Source organism: Neophocaena asiaeorientalis, unplaced genomic scaffold (genome assembly GCF_003031525.2).
Source record: "Neophocaena asiaeorientalis asiaeorientalis breed wild unplaced genomic scaffold, Neophocaena_asiaeorientalis_V1.1 scaffold114, whole genome shotgun sequence".
NCBI lineage: Eukaryota > Metazoa > Chordata > Mammalia > Artiodactyla > Phocoenidae > Neophocaena > Neophocaena asiaeorientalis.
Window position 1 is genome coordinate 3,672,598 of NW_020173116.1, and position 22,246 is coordinate 3,694,843.

At 42.4% G+C, this 22,246-nt stretch overlaps 1 protein-coding gene across 5 annotated transcripts in view; it reads left to right on the forward strand.

The window, feature by feature from the left end:
• The window catches only part of RMND5A (required for meiotic nuclear division 5 homolog A), a 58,706-nt gene extending 38,160 nt beyond the window's left edge, over positions 1-20,546 (forward strand). For 2 of the 5 annotated variants that reach the window (XM_024743809.1, XM_024743811.1), the window contains 5 exons: positions 8,529-8,695; positions 9,384-9,549; positions 12,559-12,661; positions 14,659-14,813; positions 16,114-20,546. In XM_024743809.1, coding sequence (XP_024599577.1) covers positions 8,529-8,695; positions 9,384-9,549; positions 12,559-12,661; positions 14,659-14,813; positions 16,114-16,177 — 655 coding nt within the window. In that variant the 3' untranslated portion in view covers positions 16,178-20,546. Of the gene's footprint in view, positions 1-8,528; positions 8,696-9,383; positions 9,550-11,753; positions 12,076-12,558; positions 12,662-14,658; positions 14,814-16,113 lie in introns of those variants that run through there. The other 3 variants (XM_024743810.1, XR_003003110.1, XM_024743815.1) reach the window with 3 other exon arrangements.
• Positions 20,547-22,246: the final 1,700 nt, after the last annotated feature.

The window sequence follows — 22,246 nt, forward strand, 5'->3', positions numbered from 1 at the left end:
GCATTGTTCTAAGCATTTTATTTGTATTAGTTTATTCAATCCTCATAATAACCCCATGAAGTAAGTACTGGGCTTACAGAGGAGGAATTGAGCCTGGTAGTTGCTCCATGAAAACAAGGATATGGAGTCAGAAGGTCAGTCGAGGCAAGCTTTACATGATATTCCCTAATATTCTCCTGTAAGAGAGTCACTTTAGAAGTAAGGGAGAAAGAGAAAAACAAATATCGTATTAATATCGCTTACATGTGGAATCTAGAAAAACGATGCAGATGAACTTAGTTGCAGAGCAGAAATAGAGACACAGATGTAGAGAACAAACATATGGACACCAAGGGGGGAAGGGGGAGGTGGGATGAATCGGGAGATTGGGATGGACGTATATACACATTTTTGATACTATGTGTAAAATAGATAACTAATGAGAACCTGCTGTACAGCACAGGGAACTCTACTCAGTGCTCTGTGGTCACCTAAATGGGAAGGAAATCCAAAAAAGAGGGGATACATTTATACATATAGCTGATTCACTTTGCTGTACAGTAGATACTAACACAACATTGTAAAGCAACTATATTCCAGTAAAAGTTAATTAAGAGAAATGAGAGATTCACTTTAGCATATTAGAGGGGCCATCAGCAGTCCTACGGTAAAGAAACCCATTTAACTTTGTAAAACCCAGTGTTTCCCATGCGTATTTAACCAAAGACTCCCTGTCTCCTAACACCTATTAAAACTCACAAAATTGGTGATCTGTAGAACATAAGTTTGGAAAATCTTAGTTTAACAGAAATCTCCATTACAGAAACTCAGACTTCTCCAATTCTTGCCTATTGGTGGATGCAAAGCAAATACTCATTCAACATATTTTATGGGCAAGGTATGGAAAATTCATTGTACTCAACTTGTACCAAAAATTTAAAAGTGTGGGACATGAGTTTCAGGGATTTTGGTTCAGATACACAGTGGAAAATCTTTCATATTTCATGGGTGGCATCTTCTCTTTGTACCTGCTGGGAGGTGCAGGAACCACCGTGGAACCACACGAGAGAGAAAGAAAAAGGTGAAAGCCTGCAGCAGTTCTCGAGGCAGCCTAGGTAGTTGAGGCAGCGGCCAACCAAAAAGATGAATGTGGATAGAGGTCATGGAAGGCCTAGATGAGAAGGAAGTCTGGTGAGCGTTACCTATTAACCGCAACTGATAAAAAACGGTGGAAAAGAAGTGAGTAAGGAATGGTGTGACATGGCCGAGAGAAGCGGCAGAAGAACAGCTAATTATATATACAGATCTAGTCAGGACCCTGCCTACTCCTTTGTTCCTGCCCCTGTATTTCTGAGTTTGTGTACAGATTTTTCTCCTCATCCAGATCACTTTATCTGTTTTTTGAGTTCCTCTTGGCACCTAGTGGCATAGTGCTTATTTCGTAGCAGGCACTCAATAAAAGATGGAATAATTTGCAGGAGAACTTTGAACAAACATGACCTCCTCCTTCATGTGGCAGATAGACGCAAAGCCAAAGATAACCAGTGTCAACAAAAGAATAACAGTAACTTACTTTGAGGAGATGGAGAAAATGAGAAAAATAGAAGCTGTCTGTAACTCTGTGCCAGTTACTGACGTTTTGAAAGTGCTGTCTCTAGGGGAAGCTGGTTGGTTGCCTTCCTAAAGGTGTTTCAAAGAGTAATCCTGCCTTGGTGGATTTGCCGCAGTCTAGAAGCTGACTCTCAACCTAGCAGACTTGGAAACCTGTTTTTTTCCAATACCCAGAGCAGGCCCAGGGGCCTCATAGCACTTGTTGAGAGGAATTTGCAGTTCTGTTTGCGAAGTCTCAGTAGAATGCCATTAAGAGAACAGAAACTAAGTGAATGATTATAAGAAAGAGATGTTATAGAATTTTTCACAGAAGAAGAGAGAAAAACTATTTCATTAGTCTCGATCACTGCAGAGTTTTCGATTAGACAGGCCATGAACAGTATCAGGCAAGCTGTTGAAGTATGAGAGGAATCCCATCTCTAAGCCTAGCGATTAGGTGAGGCTAGAAATAAAAACCACAGAGGAATGTGAGGTGAGCTTGCCATTGTGGTTTCTTGGTGCTGTGTGTGAACGGTGGGTCTGAGGAGAAGAAAATGGTTGCTGGACTTAGAGAAATTGTGGTATCAGTGCATAAAACACAATTCGTAAGCAGAGAAGGGTTTTAGAAAGTGAAAATGAAGGAAGCAAGCCAAGGTGCCTGGTCATAGAGCCTTGGCTGCCACTGGCAAAGAGGGTGACCGGGATTACGCTGTTTCTGGTGTCTGTTTTCTCGTTGTTAGTTTTGTCTTCCTGTAGGCAGGCAGTCTTGCTGATTCAGGCATTTTTAATAGCTACATAGAACCACAGAATAAAGACTCTGATAGATGTACTTTTGGAGAAGAGGAATCAAGGTCTGAACAAGTTGGGTTTCCCTCCCCCAGTCTGAGGGGGTTCTGTTTCGTTTTGTTTCTTTTTTTGTTTTGTTGTGTCCCAGGGGTTGTTAATTCTGAAAGGGCAGAAGAGCTGAGTTGAGGGATATTGTTTTAATTCACGGGGACCATGCACTAAGTCTGGTGGAGAGAGTGATTATTAAAAAGAAGCTAATTGAAAATGGAAAGAGGTGCCCAGTGGCAAGAACACAGAAGAGAAAAAAGCACAATGGAATATAAAGGCCAAAGGGGAAAAAATATCTGGGGTGAGGACATCATTTTCTGTTGTCTGTTCTATGTTTGTTGCTGGCAAAAGTCTGTATGAGGTTCCAAGACAGTAGGTACTCCTCAGGAAGAAGAAGAGACATGGCCATATCTTATCTGGATCCATCCTCACCAAGGACCTGGGCATTACTGGAGATGAGTGGGCAAGCTATGACTATAGAGAGATTAGGAATCTTCTTTTACAAAAAGGGAAAATTGAAAGAAACTGTCACTGAGATTAAGTGTTTAAAAGAATAAGGAGTTGAACTAGGCCAGGAGGGGGAACTAAAGGGGACTCTGGGATTTGTTCTTATAAAATGCTGAACGGTTATTAATTTAAGCTTATCAAACACTTGGTTTTGTGGTGGGAAGCTAGCAGTGAATAAGGCAAAGTCATATTTAAGTACTTTATTAAAAACTCACGGGCTTCCCTGGTGGCGCAGTGGTTGGGAGTCCGCCTGCCGATGCAGGGGACGCGGGTTCGTGCCCCGGTCCGGGAAGATCCCACATGCCGTGGAGCGGCTGGGCCCGTGAGCCATGGCCGCTGAGCCTGCGCGTCTGGAGCCTGTGCTCCGCAACGGGAGAGGCCACAACAGTGTGAGGCCCGCGTACCGCAAAAAAAAAAAAAAAAAAAATCCCTTATCTATAGAACTGTGCTGTCCAATGCGTTGGCCACTTGTCAGAGGTAGCTATTGGGTATGGCCGCCAAGCCCTGTGTTACTAAGAACCTCCTGTAAAGTTGAAGGTATGATTCAAACGTGAAACACGGTAGTTCGTGTGGTTTCTTAAACAGCATGGAAGAAGGACAGAGATCCACAGCAACTCTGAGATGAGTAAAACGTTAGTAGTTCCAGCGATGGACTCAACTCATATCTGAATTGCCATTTGAAAATATCCCAGAAATCCAATGCTAGCTATCCTAAAGCAAAGTGATAGGGTTCTTCACTTTTCTGGCTGAATTCCAGTTTCTGGATTTTTTAAGCGCTTGATTCGGTCACCAGTAACATTCAGCCAGTCCACACCTGTGGAGTAAACGCATGTCACTCATTTCCCTGAGCTTCAGCTTTTTACCCCCAAGAAGATAGCCCCAAGGTAGACTAGAAGAAGAAGGTATTTGTAAAGCCTTTTTAAAACGCTGTGAAAGGTTGTAGCGGAATGTGCCGAAGGAACTGGAGAGAGGCATTTTTATTCACTATTATCAGAAACAGATCCCAGCCCAGGCTGGCAGAATGGTGAGAGGAGAGATAAACAGACCAGTGCTGTCAGTTAGGTTTCTGGGAAAGAACAGCTAGCTCTGAAGGTAGAATCTTGTTCTAATTATTTTTGGATTAATATGGAAATTCTAAACATGGAGCTAACAATGGGCCAAGTCTTTTCGGAGGCCTGACAATGAAGATAATTAACGCTTCATGTTTCTGTGGGGTAATTGCATCAATGTGGGTTGTTTCTGACTTGGTCACCTAAGTAAGTAGTATTGTTTTGGGGTCTTTTAATGCAAGTGGCCCAGAAGGTCTCTCTACTAGTCACTGCAGTGGCAGTGAACAGAGAGAATTGTGACACGGTGACCTCATTGGGTGTCATTGTTTTGGTCTCCAGTGTTTCTCTAAACAAGGAATGGTTCCAAAGCTGGCATTGCTCTTGTGGCACACATTGGCGATGTGGGAGCAGAATTTATTTTAGAAACCACAGTAAAGCTAATAATTCACCTGAATGTTTACACGTAGCTTGCTGGTTGTAGTATAGTGATCGTTCGGTTTTTAAAAATTAAAAATCAAAAGTTTTCTGCTAGTAATGCCATTAGCCAGAATACAGCACCCCGTTCACTTATTAACTGTTTTTTTTGTCTTTCCGTCACATGTCTTCTAGTGCTTTGTAGACAAGTGGATTCAGTTTTTGGTGCCGGTTGTAGTTTGTGCTTTTGCAGTCTCGTGTGCTTTGTTGGTTTTGGATTTGTTGTTATCAGGTTAATCAAGGTCTGTTCTGCCCCTTATTCCTGCTCAGTGAATCACACAGTCCAATATTCAGTGTGAACTTCTAGCGAAGACAACTTCAAAAAATTTTGAAGGGGATTAGCTGGTACATGCTGATTCCCACAGAGTTGGTTCTATAAAAATCAAAGCAGCACTGAGTATTACATGGAAATGCCCAAGTAACTCTTTTAAATGTAATTTCCTTACTAATGACTTTGGAGAACGTTAAGCCTATCCCCTCAGTAAACACATGTTAAGTAGCTTATTATTGTCTGTGCCAGTCTCCCGGCTCAGTGCTTCTACGAGCCCCCTCATTTAATGCCCATAACCCTCTGAGTTGCCCCCGCTTTACAGTAAGGAAACAGACCTGAGAGCATTAAGTGACAGACTGCCCCGTTCACCCCACAGAGCCAGGATTTAAAGGGCCATGCACGTTTGGCTCTATTAACCTGTACCCTCTATCACTGTACCCCATGCAGAGTAGAAGGGGCACCGAGCTGAGCAAGGCAGAGCCCCTGCTTTAAGAGGCCAGAAACTGTCCTACCAAGTAGATAGTGTGTGAAGAGCTGGGAGAGGTTCAAATAAAGAACCTCTCGAGTTCTGTGGATGGAGAGATGAGTAGGGAACTTGTAGAAAATATGGTCATTGAGCCTGGGCCTTGAATTTTTCAATTCCGTTCTCAGCTACTCAATCTGTTTGATTGTACTTTTGTAAAAATGTAACTAGCACCTGCACTGGGAGATAGGACCATGGCTTCTAATTTCATAGAAGGAACAAGTCCTCTATCTGGACCAGCTTTCATTCACCTGGACACATCACTGTTGATGGTGATGCATATTGCTACATCTGGTTGTCTGAATCTGTTTGCATGTTTTTCTTGGCCTGCACCTCTCTCTGCCTCCGTTGTGTTCTCAAGAGGCCTCTTATTTTCCTCCTTTAATTCTTTATACCACGTGGCAGATGCCTCTAATTTACCCTGTCATCATCAACCTCTTGGTTTTCCAGCCTTCCCTCTTAGAAACGGGAGTGGAGGGGCAGAGATCTCGGTGATGACAGGCCCCGTTCCCAAGCTTCTTTCTCCGTTGTATCACTCTGGGCTGTCTTTGCCTTTATAAAGTAACCTCCTGCCTCTGAGAGCCTTATGTTTTTCCTCTCCTATTTCTTTTCTCTGTTGAACCGATGGACAGTTCTCTCTGTACGATTCCAGTGTGCCCAGATTTCATTTACCACAGTTTAGGTAAATAACACCAATTCCCCAACAACACAGTTCAGATTTCAGTCACCATGAAGTGTTGTGAGTAATTGCATAAAATAAAAACTTCCCTGCCAGCTCTTCAGTCCACAGATACATAATAACACATGTGCTTCATGATCACGACTGGTCACCTCACTGCTTTTTCAGTCTGCTGGTGATTGGTCACAGTGCAATTCCTTTCACCCTCAGACAGCAGAGGTGTGGTTGTGTTGCTTCCTTGCCTCTGCTGATAAGCCCACGTGACACATTACAGAAATGGATCATTGAAAGAGGGACTTGGTCAACAAAGATGAATTGCTAGAAGTGAAACTGAATGCATTGAGGAAGATTTGAAAATGATGACAGCAAAGTGAAGCTAGGACAAGACCTAGGCCTACATGAAGCTATGGTACACTGCATATTGAAAAGTCCTATGAATGTAAAAACCAAGGTTAAAGTCGCTTCAACACCTTTTAATTTAAATCGCGCTGGGAACAGAAAGCTGCTTGCGATTTAAATGATGGAGCATTTACTTCTACTTTGTTTGTAAAAACAAACAAAACAAACCAAAACACCTCCCATCAGTTTGGCTAACTTTCAGGCCAAAGTGCCTAAGTTATTAGTTGCCTCATTGAAAGAAAACAGTTTAAAAAGGAGATTGAGGAAGGACTTTACTGCCAGTAAAGGATGGTTTCAGCATTTCAGAAATCATCGTGAATCGACTAACGTTAAACTGTCTAGGGAGGCTGCTAGCGTGGATAAGAAAGCTGCTGTGAAATTCGTACCCAGATTCCAAAGATTAGGTAAGGCAGGTGTTAACGATGATTGTCCAGAGAGACAACCCCATCGAGAACCTACACAACTAGAGATGTAGGACCACGAAGTGATCATGAAGGATACCAAAATAGATGAACTCTCTCGTTAGGAGGCAGCACAGAGTGTTAAACCTATACTCACCTGGCTGGTTAACTGTGGCCCAGGAATTAGGGTCAAGAAAATACAAACATGGGGGCCCGGGTACAATCTTGGGGATGAGGGAGAGGCCGCGTCAGCAAGCGTTTCACCCTAACGCTTAAACGTGCTTTTACATGTCTGCGGGGCTAAAAATGGGGTAGATCAGCCTTAGCTTAGAAAGTGGCATTTTGCCAGAGAGGGAGAAACTTAGAAATGTTTATTCTAATCCCTGGCCTTGTGAGACTTAAGCTCAATGTACTTTTCAGAAGTTAAATGAAGATAATACAGTGTTTCAGAATAGAATGACAAGAAACATGACCCTTAAGAAACACGGGAAAACTTGTATTCTATGAATTTAGGTTTTGCATTCTCCCTACACTCTCTCTGCAGCTCTTTTTTGTAATCGGTATCTACTTTTCTAAGAATATTGTAGGGGGACAGCAATTAGCAATGCTCGTTTTTCCTGATTATTTTGTAGCCCTGTCTATAGCAAAATTTGAAAGTGTGTCAAAATAAATTCAAGGTGTAAATTAGGAATTACATTGTCTAAATGCCTCTCCAAGTTTAAAAATGAGGTACATATATTTATAGCTTGAAAAGCTTGAATTTCTAATTCGTAGCCTGAATTACTTTTAACAAAAGTAATTTGCAATTACCGTTAGCTCTTTGATGAAAAAAGAAAGTTAAGAAATTTTGTTTAGTTTTACGTTAGCTAAAAAAGTTAAGTATAAAAATAAGTAATATATGTTCATTATAGAAAACTCTCCTTTTTTTTTTTTTTTTTTTTTTTTTGCGGTACGTGGGCCTCTCACTGTTGTGGCCTCTCCCGTTGCGGAGCACAGGCTCCGGATGCGCAGGCTCAGCGGCCATGGTGCACGGGCCCAGCCGCTCTGCGGCATGTGGGATCTTCCCGGACCAGGGCACGAACCCGTGTCCCCTGCATCGGCAGGCGGACTCTCAACCACTGCGACACCAGGGAAGCCCCCACTGTTTGTACTCTAGAGGCCTGCGTCACTGTACTTTGGATGATCCGCATGTTGTTCTTTCCCTCGTTAGCACTGTTTCTACAAATCTTTTTGGTGCTGTGTGTTGACACTGTATGTTATTTACACAGCTTTATCTGCCTGATTAGACTGAAAGCATCTTGAGGGTAAATACTTATGATTACTGTTTTTAATCTCAAAGCACGTATAGCACCAGATCTTGCACCAGTGAAAGTTTAAACATAGACGTTCCCCTTCAGCATCCTGTGTTTCATTTATAAACATGCCAGTTTAACAGGAAAAGAGTAGTGGATCTAGGCAGTCAGTAGTCAATCCCATGGCTGACACCTGCTTCATAGTGTGGCCAGGTACAGTTCCAAATACGTCAGAGACAGTCCTGTCTTGGTGTTAAACCTTATTAAATATGTAATTGTCATCTAACTTAATATTTTTTCTTTCCTTCACTGGCTGCAAAGCATCTTTAGGTATAGTTTGTTTACCTTCTTTACGAAAGTCTCTGGGCCTAGGGCTCGATGTTACCACTGACGTCCACAAGATGGCAGACTAAACCCATTTTTGGTGTTAGGTGTTTGAAACCATTTTTAACACACATGCTCGTGCTCTTAATTACTGTTAAAAATCTTTTCTGAAAAAAAAAAAAAATCTTTTTTTGCTTTTTCTTTAGATGGGCGGTATCAAACCGAGAAATGCTCATAGCCCAGAACAGCTCCTTGGAATTTAAGCTACACAGGCTCTATTTTATTAGCTTGTTAATGGGTGGAACTACAAATCAACGAGAGGCATTACAATATGCGAAAAATTTTCAGCCATTTGCCCTGAATCATCAAAAAGGTGAGTCTAGAGTCAGCTGTTTTTAATGGTTGGAACAGGACCATGGCCGCCACTGGAATTTAAGTTTATCTTAACTAGATCTAATATACGTTTGCTAATAAGCTGAAACAATTGTAGATGATAAATCACTTACTAAAAAAAGCTTCTTGGCTGGCTCTAGAACAAAAGTGAAGCATTAAAGCCTCTTAATTGAAAAGTCAGAGAGAGACATTGCATTTTGGGGGATTCTACATTAACCTAAGAGGAGACAGAGAAAACGTAAAGTATGCCCTTGGCATCCCCCCACCGTACTGCTGTTGTGGCCACGACAGAGTGTCTGAAGGTGCAACAGGGTAGCAGCAATTACTCCCAGGTGTCAGTGTAGAGGGACTGACTAGTTTTACAGCCAAAGATATGTGATGACCCCATTTATGACATTATTATTACTTCTCTAGATAATGGTAATTATACTATGCTGTGTATAAATTATAAGTTCGGTATTTAGTGCTTCCCTTTTCTTCTTCTTTTTCTCTGTGCTGTTTCTTTGATAGAAACCAAGCTTAAGTACCAGAATTTTAAAAGACATTGTCAGTAAGTTATTTTATGCCATGTCAGCTGGGGGAATTCTTGCCTTTTTCAATGTATTGCCTGAAAGCTCTGTTTCAGGTGTGATCATTCACACCTCCAAATTGCTTCTGCTTTTGTTTAGACATTCAGGTTTTGATGGGAAGCCTCGTGTACCTGAGACAAGGGATTGAGAACTCACCATATGTTCACCTGCTTGACGCAAACCAGTGGGCTGACATCTGTGACATCTTTACACGGGATGCCTGTGCCCTCCTGGGGCTCTCCGTGGAGTCCCCGCTCAGTGTCAGGTATGGAAGTTGTCCTGTTACTGAAATGTGCGTTGCATTGGTTAGTTCTGCTTAATTTGTTGTCTAGTTCTTGACGTTTAAAGCTGAGAGAACGTGTGTCTTTCTGAAGAAGGGTACAGTTGGTATTTCAAGAGATCGTCACAATTGGCAGTGACCTAGTTCTGAGTGTGGTCTGTGATCCTTTGGGGGGGTCTCTGAGAGCCTTTTCCACTGTGTTCACGTTGTGGGTTAAACTGCTCCAGCCTTAGCACAGATCGGGGCAGTGGTCCCAAACCCCACAAGGACTGGCTGTATTCCTCATCCACCACACACTTGCAGATATTTTAATTTTACTTAAGAATGTTCTGGACAAAACGTTAGAAGTCACTCACTTTATTAAATTTCGACCTTTGAATATACATCTTCTTAACATTCTGTGTGCCCAAATAGGAAGCTCAGATAAAGCACTTCAGCTCGTGCCAAATCATGAGGCAGTGTGATGACTGTCTCAAGAAAAAGCATCTGTATAATGTTTGAGTTACGAGCTAAAAGCTAGTTGCTTTTTTCCTGGAACACAGTTTTCACTTGAACACAGTTTTCACTTTTACGTCTTAGAAGACAGACTATAGTTACTCACACTCAGGTTTTTGGCAGATATTTATTCAGATGAATGAATTAAGCTTGTCGCGTCAGGGAAAGCAACTGGTGGTATCTTTTGCTCCAGTGGTAAAATTCAAGATTGTAAGCTAAAATAGAAAGTTGGGAAAACTTGAACCGACCACTGTAAGCTTGACAGTTCCCCAATGCTTAAAGACATTTCTGATGAGATTGGTGGTAATAATAATGAATTTGAATTTTTTGATATTACATAATGAAATGTGCTAACACTTGGAAGATCAGTAAGATCTCAACAAAATCATGCATGAGTAAAAGATTCATTCAGAGTACGAGACCATTGGATTTTAGTGGAGCAGGGTACAAAATGTACAACGGCAAGGATTCAGATTCCACTTTCCAACTAACATTAAAAAAAGCTAGTACTTGTTGGGACTTCCCTGGTGGTCCAGCGGTTAAGACTCCATGCTCCCAATGCAGCGGGGGGCTGGGTTCGATCCCTGGTCAGGGAACTAGATCTCACATGCCACAACTAAAGATTCCACATGCTACAACTGAAGATCCCGCGTGCTGCAACCAAAGACCCGGGGCAGCTAAATTCAAAACAGAACAAAACTACTATTTGTTGAGTTTTGGTGTGGCATTAAAGAAGACTATCCACAGTTACCTGAAAAGGTGGTGTAAGTGCTACACATCTGTGTGAGGCTAGATTTCTTTCACTTACTTCAACCAAAAGAATACATTGCAACAGATTGAATGCAGAGGAAGTCGTAAGAATCCAGCTGTCTTCTGTTAAGCCAGACATTAGAAGGATTTGTAAAAACGTAAAACAATGCTGCTCTTCTCACAGGTTTATTTTTGGTTTGGAAAATACAGTTATTTTTTGTGAGACTGTTATTTATAACATGTTTTTTATTTTTAAGTGAATTAATCAATATTTTAATTCTCAGTTTTAATTTCTAATACAATAAATAATGATAGATATAACCCACAAAACTAAATGCTCTTTGAGATCCTTAATGTTTAAGCCGGTAAAGGGGTCCTGAGATCCAAAAGGTTTAAGAACCAGTTTTAAGAAATAACGTTTTGGGGACTTCCCTGGCGGTCCAGTGGTTAGGACTCTGCTTCCACTGCAGGGGGCGCGGGTTCGATCCCTGGTCGGGGAGCTAAGATCCTACATGTGCCTTGCTGCACAGCCAAAAAAAAAAAAAAAGAACCTTTTTAGCTCTTGTATTTATTTGGCTCCTCCAGTGTTTTGAATCCCTGCTACGTGCCAGGCATTGTGTGGGACACAGAGATGAACAAGGCGCAGCCTGCATTCCACAGGGGCTCCACCCGAACGGAGGAGACAGACTCGTGCAGTTAACTGTAAGGTGTGGTGGGGCTGCAGGTCTGGTTCTCTGGGACCGACTCTGAAATGAGCGGAGACTCACGTGCAGGAAGTGCGCTGGGATCAGCTCCTGTGGGGAATGAAAGCAGCAGGGTCAGGCAGAGGGAGAAGCTGGACTGTCATCCAGTCTCACCAGAGGCCTCAGTCCACCCCTGTGGAGCTCTGGAGCTGCAGTGGCCTGTGGAGTTGTCCCAAATTGGTGCAACTTTTGTATCCTCAGGTGGAGCAGTCATCAAACGTGTCCCTGGTCAGGTCGCTTTCTCCAAATGAGGACAGTCCTGAAGGGGACTCAGTGGAGAGCTGACCGCCAGCACTTCTAGATGAGAAAGGTGCTTCTGCCCTGTACAGGGGTGATCTGGGTCTGGAAGGAACTGTGAAAGAAAATGTTTCAGAGTGTCATTAATGTTAAGAATGTCATTAATGGACTTCCCTGGTGGCGCAGTAGTTGAGAATCCGCCTGCCAACGCAGGGGACACGGGTTCGAGCCCTGGTCCAGGAAGATGCCACATGCCGCGGAGCAGCTAAGCCTGTGCACCACAACTACTGAGCCTGCGCTCTAGAGCTCGCGAGCCACAACTGCTGAAGCCCACGTGCCACAACTACTGAAGCCCACGTGCCACAACTACTGAAGCCTGCGTGCCTAGAGCCCGTGCTCCACAACAAGAGAAGCCACTGCAGTGAGAAGCCCAGCCACTGCAACAAAGAGTAGCCCCTGCTTGCCCCAACTAGAGAAAGCCCACGCACAGCAACAAAGGCCCAATGCAGCCAAAAATAAAATAAAATAAAATAATTAAAAAAAAAAGAATGCCATTAATGACTGGTAGGCAGAGCTTATTAAATCTGGTGGTTTTGTAAACTAAGACTGTGTGCGTGCACGCACGCAAAATAGGGGGCTTTGTAATGCTTTGAATCCAATGGCCGGGGTCCTCTGCACATAGCACGGAGTCTGGAGGAGTTGACGTTTCCTAGGACCAAGCTTTCTGACACCTGGCCTGGCATTAACATTTCCTCTTCTGCCTTCCCAGTTTCTCAGCAGGTTGTGTGGCACTGCCAGCTTTAATTAATATCAAAGCTGTGATCGAACAGAGGCAGTGCACTGGAGTTTGGAACCAGAAAGATGAATTACCTGTGAGTGCCATTTTCTGTTAGTTATTACCTCTCCTGTCATTAGAAGAACGTGGATGTTAAGGATTTTAAATGCCTGTCTTGCCTTTTAATCAGGGAACATTATTGTAGCCTTTTGACAGGGATTCTTTTATGTGTATGTAGACGTGATTAAACAGTAGAAGTGGGGAGCTAGTACATTTTGGAGGCGCTGGAGGAGCTTTCTTACCATTTTGACTTAGAGTGGCAGTGGCAGCTAATGAAGGAAAGCATCAGAAGTGGGGAGGGTGGATATACTGTAGCATGTGGTATGTTCTAAGTGCAGTTGCTAAACCACTCGTACTGTGAACTTTTTAAAATATGAAAGCAGTGAGTCAACTTGATTTAGTTTTGTCTGGAACATTGATATTTATGAGATCATGGGCTTGTGCTGGTTATATTTTTCTAATACCAATTAAAATAAGTGTATAGCTGTTAAAGGTCGTCGCAGTGACATCTGCGGTCATCAGTGGCCCTCCCGTGCCGTGTGTCCACCGTTGTCATGGACTGGGCCATGGTTTTAAACATCTGCTCCAGTCACTTGCCAACTCTGTAACTTCTCAAAGCAGTAGTTTGTCCGTCTCTGAAATGGGGACCGTCCTTCTCTTTATGGGGCTATTAAAGGCTGGAGGTAACAGAGGGTTGCTTAGAATAATATAGGACACATAGTAGGTAGTCAGGTTTTGTTGCCGTAGTAGTTACGACATGGAGCAATAACAAAGGTCATCGTGTGTGTATGTTTCCATCAGGCCTCTGACAGTAGGCACTGAAACTTTGACGGGAATTATCATTCCTGTCATGACTTGGTCACAGATCCTAAAGGGCCAAAATACGCATTTGGCTTTTTGCTTTTTTTCTGCCACCTCTGTGCGCAGGTTTATCTGCAATTACCCTGTTCTTCCAGCTGGTAACTGTCGGTTGGTTGCCCCAGCTTCTCAGAGATCTGTCCTGATTAAAGGCGCAGGTGCACTGCCAGTCCTGAGCGTGGTCGGGACGCGAGCAGTACCCTGCATGGCTGCTGCTCATCTGAGCGAGTGAAACGAACTTGAACCTTCACTCGCTCTGCCGAGGCAGGTGCCTGCAAGAACCTGGCAGTTTCCCAGGTGTTGTCAGTAGCTTTGACACTCGCGCCCTAGAGCAAAGCACACTGAAATCTGAATTCACCCAAAGCCTGTGTGTCAGGGTGATAAAACAGTTGCGGGGTGGGGTGGGGGGCAGCCGGGGGGGTGATCTGGTCATTTTTTCCCAGGATCATTGTTACACTTTGCCACCTTTCTGGAAAGAACCTGAGCAATAGACTATTATGTTGATACAGCCATTTTAGATTTAAAAGGAAAGAAAACAGTAAGAACTGATGTTTGTGGAGCCTCTGTGCTGTGCTAACCACTACGCTAAGGTGATTTCATAGCTTTTGTTTTGTTCACGGCAAAGAGAGAGAGCTGACACAGGTGCTATGGGCTCAGACGGATGGGTTGTGAATTCTCCTGCTGAACTTCAGTTTAAAGCCCTTGTTTCAGGTAGTTTCTCTGGACAGTTACACATAAAACATGGGAAAGATCTGGATCTGAAGCCCACACAGCAGTAAACAATGTTTAGTCTGCCTTTAAAGGAATTATCACACTGAATTGTATCACCTAGCTAAGGGTGCTGTAAAAACAGTCAGGAGTCTTGCGGGTTTACTCTTCGATATTTGCTGATGGATTTTCAAGAGCATTTGACTTCTAGAGTGTTGCCTTGCCTTTGACTCTTGCTCTCAGGCAGCAGAATTTGGTTTGATACGTAGTGTTAAAAATAATTTAGAATTATGAGGTAACACTTTGAATCCCGAAGACTGTCCATCTTTGGTTAGTTTAGAAGAGTGCTGTAAAAAGTTACCTTCAGATGAGTAGGTTTGATAAATGTTCTTTGCTGCACAGTGCGTACTGACATGTGGATGGTTTTCTGTAATATAACTTGAGCCTTTTACCTTTTTTTAAAAACAGATTGAAGTGGACCTTGGTAAAAAGTGCTGGTATCACTCAATATTTGCCTGTCCTATTCTTCGTCAGCAAACCACAGATAACAATCCACCCATGAAATTGGTCTGTGGTCACATTATATCAAGAGATGCCCTGAATAAAATGTTTAATGGTAGCAAGTAAGTGTCTGACTTTTTCAGTGGCAGTAAAAAAAAAAAAAAAAAAAAGAAACGAATACTCTTTTGGAACTTAGTGAGAAGATAAGTAACAAGGATAAATGAATGTAGCTAGAATTCAGAAAGAAATAGATTTCTTAACTACTTATTTAGTTTAGTGGGTGGTGTCTTTTCTCAGTCTTTATTAGTCTTTGTTCGTGAATTTATTGATTAGATTTATAACCATGATCTTTAACTCTTAACTTTTTGGGTGGGTTGTACATTGTCATCCCAGCCCTTCCCCTCCCTTTTACACAAATGGTAGCATACTCTACACTGTTCTGAACTTTGCTTTTTTTCACTTAGTGATACGTCTTGGAGATTTTTTTATGGTGTAGAAAGAGCCCTCATTCTTTTTTAAAGCTGTAGATTATTCTGTCATATTCTGTCATATGGAAATGTGATAATTTATTTAACCAGCTCCCTGATGATGAACATTTAACTTTTGTTACTATAAAGTGAATTACCGTATCTATATGTGATTTATAAATTTGTAGAATTGTAATTCAACAGGTATATACATTTATAATTTCTATACATAATGAACCCAAATTTAAAAATACAGTCTCAAAACCCTATTTCTAGCTAAGGCAGCTAGAAAATTTCTCATTGGAGTTCATTTCAGACCCATTATGGTGAAGTCTTTCTTTTAAGAGAAGGCCCTGGAGCAGTTCATGTTCTTCCCAGAAACCCTGGGAGTGCAGGTAGGTGGTGACTTGAAGCCAGAGCTTGGTCTTGGTTCAGACCATGCTGGTTTCACGTGCCACTGCAGGGTATTGTGTGCCACGACAGGGCACGGAGGCGGCTCTGGGTAGGCTGCATGCCTTGTGGGCTTAGCAGCTGGCATCAGGTTTGCTGCATGTGAGTGGGTTGTGACACCAGTACCTCTGAAAGTCATTTTGAGATAGGTATAAGCTAAACCTTGGAGAAGAAAAATTGGGTTTACTTCTGAAACCCCGAAAGCAATTTTCAGAACAGTTGTCTTTGTTTTCAAAATAGTTTTCACCGATTTCCACTGAAGAAGAGCCTTGGAGTTTAGCATCTGGCTTGGACGGTGTTTCTTTGTGACCCTTCAAAGCTTGGCTGTTACATTAAGGGAAAGCACAGTTAATCCTCAAAGCAAAAAACAGACGTGTGTGTGTGTGTGTGTGTGTGTGTGTGTGTGTGTGTGTGTGTAATTGTTAAAGACTCTATAGCTAGATAAAAATTGAATACTCAGTACTGACCCTGTTCCTTGATTTAATGTTTTCTTTCTTGTCTTTAGATTAAAATGTCCATATTGTCCAATGGAACAAAGTCCAGGGGATGCCAAACAGATATTTTTCTGAAGAAATAACTTTAGTTTGCAATTTGTAAGTGAAACTGAATCGAGAGAACGTTCCATTTAATGCAGCTAACCAAGGACTCCCATGTTTATATAAGCTAATGCTCCGGAAACTTTGCCAACATTTTAGTGTATACACACTGAGGGGAGTGCTCCAGATGAATATTATCATAGGGCTTTATTATATTCTTGGTCTTCATTTCTGATCAAGTAAATACACCAGCAGTTGTCATTCAATGCAGGTTTTTGTACTTAATTATATGGTGATTTTTTTACTTTTTAAGAGCAGAAACAGAAATTTACCTTCCTGCCATGTGTTTAATATCTCTCCTGCTTTTACTTTTGTCATTCTCCTGATAACTGTAAGCCTTGAGAATGTTTGTGAAAAAGTTTTATTTCCTGTTATGTGTACATAATTAAATGAAAATTCTTCAGAAAAAGTTTGAAAAACTGAATTGTGGTTATGAAACTAATTTGCAGGGGTTTTCTTGCTTAAGGAAGAGAGCTGTGATAGATTCCAAATTTGCTTTTTGATGTTTTCCTCTGCTCCAGCTCTCACCAAGTAGTCAGCAGACCTGCATCTGAGGTCTGCTTGTAGCCCCAGGAGGCTGCCTGTTATAAAATTCCATCACCAATTTATTAGCAGGTTGGTGTGAGCAGTCTTCCACTAGAACAGAGTGGAAGCAGTACTATTGTTTCTTTGCTTTTATTGCCAAGAGGTGCTTGTTTTAAAAGAGTGTTCAATAAAACAAAATTGTGAAGTTAGAAGTGTTCTTACGTTGGTATTTGCTCTCTTGGTCTTGGTAGCCCTCTTCTCTCAAATCTGCTTTCAGGACTTGGCTGTTTATATTGCGTTTGTATATCATTGCAGGCACAGTGTTGCGTGTATGTATATATATATGTGCACCAGCATCAAACATTGTGTATCTGGAGGGGAAGAAGCATGTTCCAGTCCTAAAATGCAGTTACCAGACTCATCACTTTCAACCCTTAAACTTAGAAGCTAACAGATTTTCTGTAGTGCAGAATATGTTCATTGCTGTTTTTATATTTGAATAGTATACTGTTCAATGCCTCTCTTCTGCAATGCATATCATCTCATTGACTGTGAATCTGTATATTATTCTAATGGATACAGATAATGATCTTTTCTCTTGTGAGGTATCTTCATTTAATGCACTGTCCAAAAATAGCCATGCGTAAAAGAGTCTTTCTCTGTATGCTGAACTACATGGAAAAGACTTCTGTGGACATAATTCTGACTCAAACCCATGAAGTTACTTCATTTTGAGAAGAATGTCTTATGGAAATCACCAAATACTTTGCAACTCTGTGTCGTCTGACATGGAACTGAATACCAATAGAGGAAAACTTTCATGAGAAAATGAAGAAAGAAGAAAACACAGAAGCAAAGAGAAACGTGACGCTTCACATTTTCAACTGCAGGTTGACTTCGTTTGCGGGGGAGGGAGATACCAGATTTGGTGCTAAGTTAATTGGAAACGGGCAGCATTTGCTGCAGTGTATCCTAGCCTGGCGGGTTTATCCTGAAATGTTCACCTGAGGGAACGGGGATTTGTTTGTAAAGGAAAGGGGTACTGCTTGATTGCTGTGTGTGATCAGGCTGATGGCAGGAGTTACTGTGTGCTGGGGGGCTTAGCCAGGGATCGATTGGCCTGCCGAGCCGCTCGCCATGCCCAGCCTCCGGCTCAGCCTCATGGCTTTCCTGTTGGCACCCTCTGTCCACTAACACAGTGAAGGAAGGGAGCAGAGAGAAGCTCCTTGGACTCCAGGAGAAGGTAGAGAACTCCAGGCGACACTCTGGCCGAGGATGTAAAATTGCTTTATTATGTATTTTTTCCTTTGAATGAAACCCAGAGTGTCTTTTTTTTACCTTTTTCTCACTAGGCCAGATGTAGTTTTAGTTTTAGTTACAACTTACTCTCACCTTTCCACCTCAAATACCTGCACAACATTTAGGCTTTACATAAGGTTGGGACAATACAGACATTGCTCCAGAGGCTGCTGGTAAATGTCTGTTGGCGGCCAGACACTTCACACAGCTGGCTCAGGCCAGTTTCAAGGAGAAAATCAGGAGAGAGCTCTGCTTTGTCCCTCTCCCCGTGTTGGAAATCCTGTTGACAGTTTTCTGTGCAGCTTATGAAACTTTAGAAAGAATATGCTTTAATGGAAGCATTGGATTTTACAGCTTCCTGTGCAAGGTCCTCGTGGTCCCACTGGGCAGGGTTAGGGCCAAAAATTTGAAACTCTATCGATCTGACAATTTAACGTGCAAATGATGTCTTCTAACCTTCTTTAATTAAATGCATGGACTTCAAATTCACTGGTGACTATATGTGAAGGAGAGAGGTGGATTTGAAGAGGCCAGACCTTAACCAAAGATGCTGAAATAAAACGTGCTGTCCTTTCTACTCTAGAAACACCTTCACCAATGGTGTCAGGACCGTGTCATTACTGAGGCCGTCGGTCAGCAGTGCGGGAGGATGCGCTTCGTCGCTCTCTGCTTCCGCTTGCAGAAGGTCGTGAGAAAGAGCCAAGGTTTTTACAGTCAGGCTAGTTACGTCCATTGAAAACAGAATTTCAGAGTGGTTTCTTAAATTTCTTTAGGAAACCATTTCCATTTACCAGTCATGGACAGAGGCCATGGGACTATGCTAAACCAGTAAAACCTTATCAGATTCTTAGATTCCGATTTAGAGCATCTGTGCTTTCAAGTACCTTCTGAAGTGCAGTGGCTAAGGTTGTCTTTTGATCTTTTTTTCTCCTTTGTGTGATCATCACAAATGCCATTTCTGTTGCTTTAGTGGTGATTATAAGATACTTCTAATACATAAATGAACGGGTATTGGTGCCTCTTGATTTTTAAAATTTCGAAGAAAAGAGCCACCTCATATTCATAGGGTGTGTGAGTATTTTGTGGGTGTATGAGCATTTGATTGAAACTAAGGAGATTATGAAGTAAATCTTTTGTTTTGATTTTTGTGTAGCAGCTGATGTATACAGAGACACTAAACCCCACGCCACATTTTGTGGGGGAATGAGGATCCTTTTTTCTCTCCAGGTAGTCCCACAGGTTATGCAGTTTCAGTTCAGTATATTTTACGCTGTGAGTTATTTTCCACCTCGGTGGTTTCAGCCTTTGGGACAGTAGATACTGCAAAAACCAGGAACTCTTGGTTTATCTGCACAAGACAAGCTGCTGGTAGACATTAGCCCTCTGGTTTTCCAGCTCAACCTCTGATTAAGTGGATTGACAGTCAGGCTGGCCAGTCTACTTAGTCAGCTGACTCAGGTTATTTTCAGGGAAGGCATGGAGGCATGTTTGGTTAATTTCATCACTAGGATGTGTAAGGTGAAGACACAAACCAAATACCTTTAATTACTTAACTCTTCGTACATTATCTTTGGTAACACTAGAATGCTCTGGTCTTGGGGGAATGTTAGCAAGGAACACAACAGAAGGTTTGGTGCTTCATAAGCCTGTCCAGCTATGGCAGGTTTTATGTAGCGCGGTGGTGTTTACCATAAGCAGGTACAAACTTCATGAACTGTTCTTAACGATAATTGAATAGATACCAAAAATGGAATGACAAATGTATTTTAATAGCAGATGAGGCAGTTAGTCTTAGGGCGAGTTTTTCCGCTGTTGATTCTACTTCAAGACGTAGGGAGAGAAAACAGTTTCGTTTTCAAGACGTTTCCCTCTACAGTTTGATACTGTAGTGAGCATATGCTTCATTTACTTCCAAAGAGGCAGAAGCAGCTGGAACTGGCTTATAGCACATGCTTTGTTTCATGTTATGGGTGATGACCTACACTCTTATTTTAACGTTCTCCAGCAAGGCAGATGTGGGGCTCACGAGGACTTAGTGCCTGATCTTGTCTTTTGGGAAGGGGTGGGAGTGAATGTATCGGGGATGGGAGGGAAGCTAAGCGAAGAAAATGGGAGCGTGAATGAGCGTGCGTGTGTCTGAACTTCACCATTACTCCCACCTGTGTCTAGCAAGGAACAGGTATTTAATGTATTTTGCTCCTGACTGCAGTGTGCATGTATTTTTTTTGCCCTCCTCCATGTTTTCTAGACTTAGACTAAAAGGCTTCGTCACAGCATCTTGTTCAGATGGCTCAGGATTGTATTCTTTTGCTTACCCTGTGCTCTCGGGTTCTATAGTGTTTCTATAATTACGTAACAATACTGTGGCACTGTAATCTATCATATAGAGCTATATGTATGGAAAATTTTGATCAGTTTTTTTAAGAAATGTATCCTGTTTGCAAAGCCACAATAAAGTTCCATCTTATAGGCTATAGGCAATAAAGCTAACAATAAACCTTATTTAACACAAACCATATTCACATTCTCTGTTCATTTGATCTTGAGAAACGTCCAGCATATCCAGTAGTTTCAGGGATCTCATTTTAACTTAAAAGTTTCTGATATATTTAATTTATAAATTTCAGACTGATATAATAGAGTTTTGGAAAACTATAAGAAATGCTTTGTTAATGTGTGTATTCCTATGTAAAACACATGGCTTCTCCTGTGTATATTTTTAAAAATTAAAAAGAAATGCACATTTGAAAAGTGTTTTGTGGAACCGGTCTGTATAAATGTGACAGGTGCCAGAGGTAGGAGGGAGGGAGTGTGGAGGTAAGAGAACACCTCTGTCTGTATTTGCTGAGGGTCTGCATGTAAAGAATTTAAGCAAATATCTTTGTCACCATCTCATCCTGTTTCTGGGCCACCAGCAGTGTGAGAAGAGGAGGTGGCTGGGCACTGTCCCCAGTTTCTAAGGGGGGAATCGGGTTAACGTTTACAGGTTCCTGCCCCTCATACTCATCCTGTGGATGCCTGGGACCCTCTGACCAAGTGAATAGTGTGTGACCGGGAAGAGGGGCCCGGAAACAGCTCTGCGCAGGCTGCTGGTGGAGTGGGGCGTGAACACCCAGCTTTGCCAAGGAGGAACAGAGGACGAATTGTCTTGTCATACCCCGTGACACACTAAGGTGGTAGAGACCAAGGATCTATTTGTGCTGCTTCTGTATATTTTCTCAGAGAGAGGGACTCATCAGAACTATATATTTAATGCTCATGTGTGGTGCGCTCTGATATTTTTTATTATTTGGTTAATGCTCGTCAAAACAATTGATTTCATGACTCTCTAATGGGTCGGGATCCACTGTTTAAAAAAGCCTTGCATTGGGAATTCCCTGGCGGTCCAGTGGTCAGGATTCTGCGCTTTCAATGCTGAGGGCCAAGAAGCCGCGAGGTCCGGCGTGAATGGATGCGTGCATGCATGGACGGATGGATGGATGGGTGGTTAGGCAAGCCAGCCAGCCTTGCATTAAGGGACGATAGTGTAATGATCCATTCACAGAGCTTCACTGAAATCTCCTGTCAATATGTATGATAGAAAGTATTTTTTCTTTTTCCAAAAACCTTTTCCTTGCAGCGGGGTGTTACGCTCCCGTGAGCCTTCCACGCTAGCAAATGTAATATTTCTGAACATGAGAAGCACTGCCTAAGCAAGGGCTCATGTGCGTCAGGGAATTTTGTACCTCCTTAGCTATGCTTCCTTCCAGCTTAGAAAAGTGCAAAGCGCTTCAAGCTAAATACTGGCTTGTGCAACAGAATCCATGAGTTAGTAACTTAAGCAGTTGTGTGCCTGTTAAATGCAGAAAGTGTTTAACATATCATGGAATGACATCTTCAGTCATTCAACATGGAATTTTTTTTTTTAAGCGCCAGGCACTGGGAGGAAGCAAGTTCCTGGCCCTCCAGGAGCTTATGGACTGCTGGTAGGTGCAGAAAAGTAGAAAAGTATGAAGACCCTGTAGTGAGGTTAATTCCCACCAGTGACCTAACTACTGGAGGATGATGGGAGAGAAGAGAAGGGAGAGATGTAATGATTTGTGTGTGTGTTTTGGCTGCATCCCGCAGCTTGCGGGAATCTTAGTTCCCTAACCAGGGACCGACCCCGCGCCCTCGGCAGTGAAAGCGTGAAGTCCTAACCACTGGACCACCAGGAAATTTCCTGGTTTGCGTGTCTTT